General features: G+C 43.3%; 1 protein-coding gene across 4 annotated transcripts in view; it reads right to left on the bottom strand.

Annotated features, from left to right (window-relative positions):
- Positions 1 to 1,942, bottom strand: part of LOC132382932 (ankyrin repeat domain-containing protein 54-like) — a 36,387-nt gene extending 34,445 nt beyond the window's left edge. The window contains exon 1 of one of the 4 annotated variants that reach the window (XM_059953527.1): positions 1,376 to 1,936. In XM_059953527.1, coding sequence (XP_059809510.1) covers positions 1,376 to 1,613 — 238 coding nt within the window. In that variant the 5' untranslated portion in view covers positions 1,614 to 1,936. Of the gene's footprint in view, positions 1 to 1,375 lie in introns of all 4 variants that reach the window. The other 3 variants (XM_059953528.1, XM_059953526.1, XM_059953529.1) reach the window with 3 other exon arrangements.
- Between the last annotated feature and the right edge of the window lie 2,538 nt (positions 1,943 to 4,480).

Consider the following 4,480-nt stretch of genomic DNA (forward strand, 5'->3'; position numbering starts at 1 on the left):
AGATTCAGGTTCATTTATTTATCACAGGTACATCGAAATGTACTGTGAAACGCAACATTAACTACCAGTACAACCTAAAGATACCTCTAAACATCTAACCCTACATCCCCGTCGTGAGAGGGGGAACGGGTAAAGCTAGCCAACCAGGCTCTGGTGAAGCTGTATAGACCAATCTCCTGTACAGTGAATACGATGGATTACAAAAATATTGATGAATTCCATCGACTTTGTCAAAAGAGGCTCATCATCGGCTGAGCACCAGATGCAGCGCAGGGAAAGTCATCAGGATCCTGCACAGCCGACAATACCTGGTTCACAACTGAGGATGATGGAGATGGAAGATCATTGACGGCCTACATTCCACTGCGAACTGAGGGCCCAAGCAGAAGACGGCAAGCTAAAAATGTGCTGGGGGCAGCTGGCAAGTATCACATCACATTCCGGCGCCAATAAAGCATGCCAACCACATTCAGCGGAACAACACAAGCAACGACAACAGGATGACAGTACAATGATTCTAGCTGGACACAAGAACATCAAGAGCAAACACAAGGAAATCTGCAGATGCTGGAAATTCAGCATCTATAAGGAGAAGCACTGTCAACTAACAAAGGGCACTGACGAAGGGTCTCGGCCCAAAACGTCAACAGTGCTTCTCCTCATAGATGCTGCCTGGCCTGCTGTGTTCCACCAGCATTTTGTGTGTGTTGTTCACAAGAACACCAAAATGTTTTGTGACCGTGAGCAACTTTCAGGAGTTAATACAGTGAGAGGCTTCAGTGGCAAGATCAGACCTTGCAATTTCCCTGGTGTTGTCTCTCATTGGGGGGGGGGGGGTTCAATACAGTGACCTAATCAATATAATAGGTGCTGCTTGGCCTGCTGAGTTCCTCCAGCAATGTGTGTGTGTGTGTATACATGTATGTGTGTGAGTATGGGTATATGTGTGTATGTGTCAGTCTGTGTATGCTGTGTGTGTGTGTGTGTGTGTGTGTGTGTGTGTGTACATGTATGTGTGTGAGTATGTGTATATGTCTGAGAGTGTGTGAATGTGTCTGAGTGTGTGTGTGTCTGTGAGGGTGTGTCTGTGTCTGTGTGTGTACATGTATGTGTGTGAGTATGTGTATATGTGTGTGGCGTGTGTGTCCGTGAGGGTGTGTCTGTGTCTGTCTGTCTGTGTGTACATGTATGTGTGTATGCGAGTACATGTATGTGTGTGAGTATGTGTATATGTCTGTGTTGGTGTTTTGGTGAACGGGTGAGGGGGACACAGTCACAACCACAGGCTTTTGACAAGCGAAGGGAGCGCGCGTCCCCGCTCGCGCCCTTCCGGGGCGCGTTTCCTTCATGCGCGTGCCCGCCCGCCCGCACTCACCGTGCGCCTCCTTGCCCAGGGGGCTGCCCCGACGGTGCGCCTTGAACTGCCGCCTCAAGCGGCTGACGCCCATCTTCCCACCCAGCTGCTCCTGCTGCTGATGATCCTCCGGCCGCTGCCACATCAAGTGCAGGCGGGCCTGCGCCTGGGCGCTGTGCTGCAGCAGAGCGGCGGCCGCCATCTGCAACCTCTGCTCCGACACCGCGCACTCGGCCTCCGAGATCGGCTGCTCCGACATGATGCCGCCGGCCGACCGCCGCCGCTTCTCCCTGTCAGTGGGAGCCCGGGGCGCCGTCAAGATGACTGACCTAATCGTTGGCCAATCAGAACCCACCCTCGGGTCGGCTTTGTCATTTCTATCCAATTGCGGCGTGGGTTGCCCTTCGGTGGGCGGGAATGAACCTGGTCCTGCGACCGATTAGAAGTTCAGACACAGTGCCTGATGACAGATATAATTTGCTGTTGATTTCAGACATCGTAGGAGGAAAATATTTTTTCTTGTTCGTTACATGGATTGGTAGTCCATTAAATTAGGGGCACGACAGCTTCAGATAATCAGCTTTTCAGTTTCTCTCTCCACAGATGCTGCTTGACTTGCTGGGTATACCCAACATTCTCTTTATTTGAGTTTACAGCAGTTGCTGTGTTCTACAGCTCAAAGATCCTTTTTCTCATTTCCATTATTTTACATGATTTATGTGCTTCCAAACAACTAAACTGAAGACTCTCAGCATGACTAATTCCAAGGTCAATCAACTTATATTTGGTCTCAGCTCAATAACCAACAGTCCCTCTGCTCTCTGCCCTACCTATTTCTCCAATTTAAAACTTCCCTTGATTTCCAGCTACGGTGGATTCCAGCTAATTGCGCCATCAGTTAATCAGGACAGCCACTTATTTGGGACAACTCTTAAAGAACAAAAACTAATCAAGAAAATAGCCAGGATTCCCTTCATTTATTTGGGACACTATGCTGTTTAATTGGGGCTGGAGACTTGCTTAACAGTTCCTAACTAGCATCAGTCAAGTGCACTTGTGTAGCTGTTAGATGCTACATCTTGCTTAGAATTTTTAAATACTAGTGCACACAAAATGCTGGAGGAACTCAGCAGGGCAGGCAGAATCTATACAGGACAGATGAAGGGTCTCAGCCCAAAACATCAACTATACTCTTTTCCCTAGATGCTGCCTGGCCGGCATTTTTTGTGTGTTGCTTGGATTTACAGCATCTGCAAATTTTCTCTTTTTAGTTTTTAAATAGCATCAGTTATGTGAGCTTGTGTTCAAAAAGCAGTCATTTTTTTCACTGATAGTTGGCAAGAAATAGGAAGCAAGGCAATTTAGAACGCTTGTTTACTATGATTTCACAGCATTCTGGATTGAAGATGCCAGAAACAAGCCAGAAGTGAAAATGAACTGATTTCACCACTTCAACAAGTTAGAAACTACAAAGAATATGAAGTTATTAACAATCATCTCGAATGTTACATTGAAAATGAAGATTTGGAGGATGCAGTCATCAATAGTTTTGCATAAAGGCAGTCAGTTATCTACACTAGGTGTCTGCACTGGTTTTGTTCATTTGCAGTCAATTAGAAGAACATGCCAGTACACCTTGAATACCTCTGTCATACCTATCAGGAACTAATACACGGTTTTATAGTACTATCATAGTATTGATAGTGTTCTGTATTTCGTTTAAATACAGAATTTGTTACTCAGTTTACAACAGTTTGTCTTTTTGATATCTTTTTAACTATTTCCATGAAATTTAGGCTAATTAGGACAGCTGCTGTATTGGGCCAAAATGTATTGGTCCTGATGTGTCCCAATTAACCAGAATCCACTGTATTATGATAAGTCAATGATTTGAAATGTTAACTATATTTCTCTCTTCCTGGATGCTGGCCTTTTCTCTTTTTATTTCACCTTAATGCCTTTTACAGTATTGGTATTTATTTGGCTTTTTGATTATAGTGGGTATGTTTTTTATTATTGGAGGTATTATGTGTATGTTTAAAGCTGCTTTACTTTTTAAAAATCAATTTTAAATTATGACTTTTAATGTGGGTTTGACTGTGATTTACATTGTTTTGATGGTGTTGAGGAGGCATTCAGGAGTCAGAGAGATCAGCCGAATGAGTGGTGTTGCACTCTTGCACTAAACATCCATAAGACCTAGGAACTGACTGTGGACTTCAGAAAGGAGAAGGCGAAGGAACATGCACGAGTCCTCATCAAGGGATCAGCAGTGAAAAGGGTAAGCAGTTTCAAGTTCCTGGGTGTCAACATCGCTGAAGTTCTAACCAGGACCCAACATACTAACGAAGGCACGGCAGTGTCTGTATTTCATTAGGAGTTTGAGGAGAGTTGGTATGTCACCAAGAACTCTTGCAAATTTCTACAGATGTACCGTGGAGAGCGTACTAACTGGTAGCATCGCCGTCTGGTATGGAAGGGTCACTGTACAGGATTGGAAAAAGTTGCAATGTCAGCCAGCTCCGTGATGGCACCAAGGATATCCTTAAAAAGTAATGTCTCAAAAAGGCTGCATCCATCATTGAGAACTTGCCCCCCCCCCACACACCCCTCTTCTCTTTGCCATTGGAGGAATTACAGGAGTCTGAAGCCACACACTCAATATTTTTGGAACAGGTTCTTTTTGCATTACCTATTATATATATATAAAAATGTACTTTCTGTAATTTATAATTTTTTGTAAGGTACTGCACTGTAGTGCTACAGATTTCACAATGTATGCCAGTGATATTAAACCTGATTCCAATTCTAATATATAATAAATCAATTTATATACATTGTAAGTACATTTGTACATATATAATTATTTGTAATATATAAATTACGCGTCATAATTTATAAATTATGTATAATACTGAGGGATAATTTGGACCTTTGTGGATTCATTTTGGTTGAAGGATCAACATTAAACAAGAAACAGAGGTGAACCTCAGAGTTCAGTGCAATATTGTCATTGGAGCTTTTTCCAATTGGAAGGTATCAAACATCGGAAAAATAAAAGTAGAATTGTGGTAAAGATTATTTTTTTCTAAAATTCTTCTCAGCTCTATTGAGGACTTCGGTTGC

This window comes from Hypanus sabinus, chromosome 29, assembly GCF_030144855.1.
Source record: "Hypanus sabinus isolate sHypSab1 chromosome 29, sHypSab1.hap1, whole genome shotgun sequence".
Taxonomy (NCBI): domain Eukaryota; kingdom Metazoa; phylum Chordata; class Chondrichthyes; order Myliobatiformes; family Dasyatidae; genus Hypanus; species Hypanus sabinus.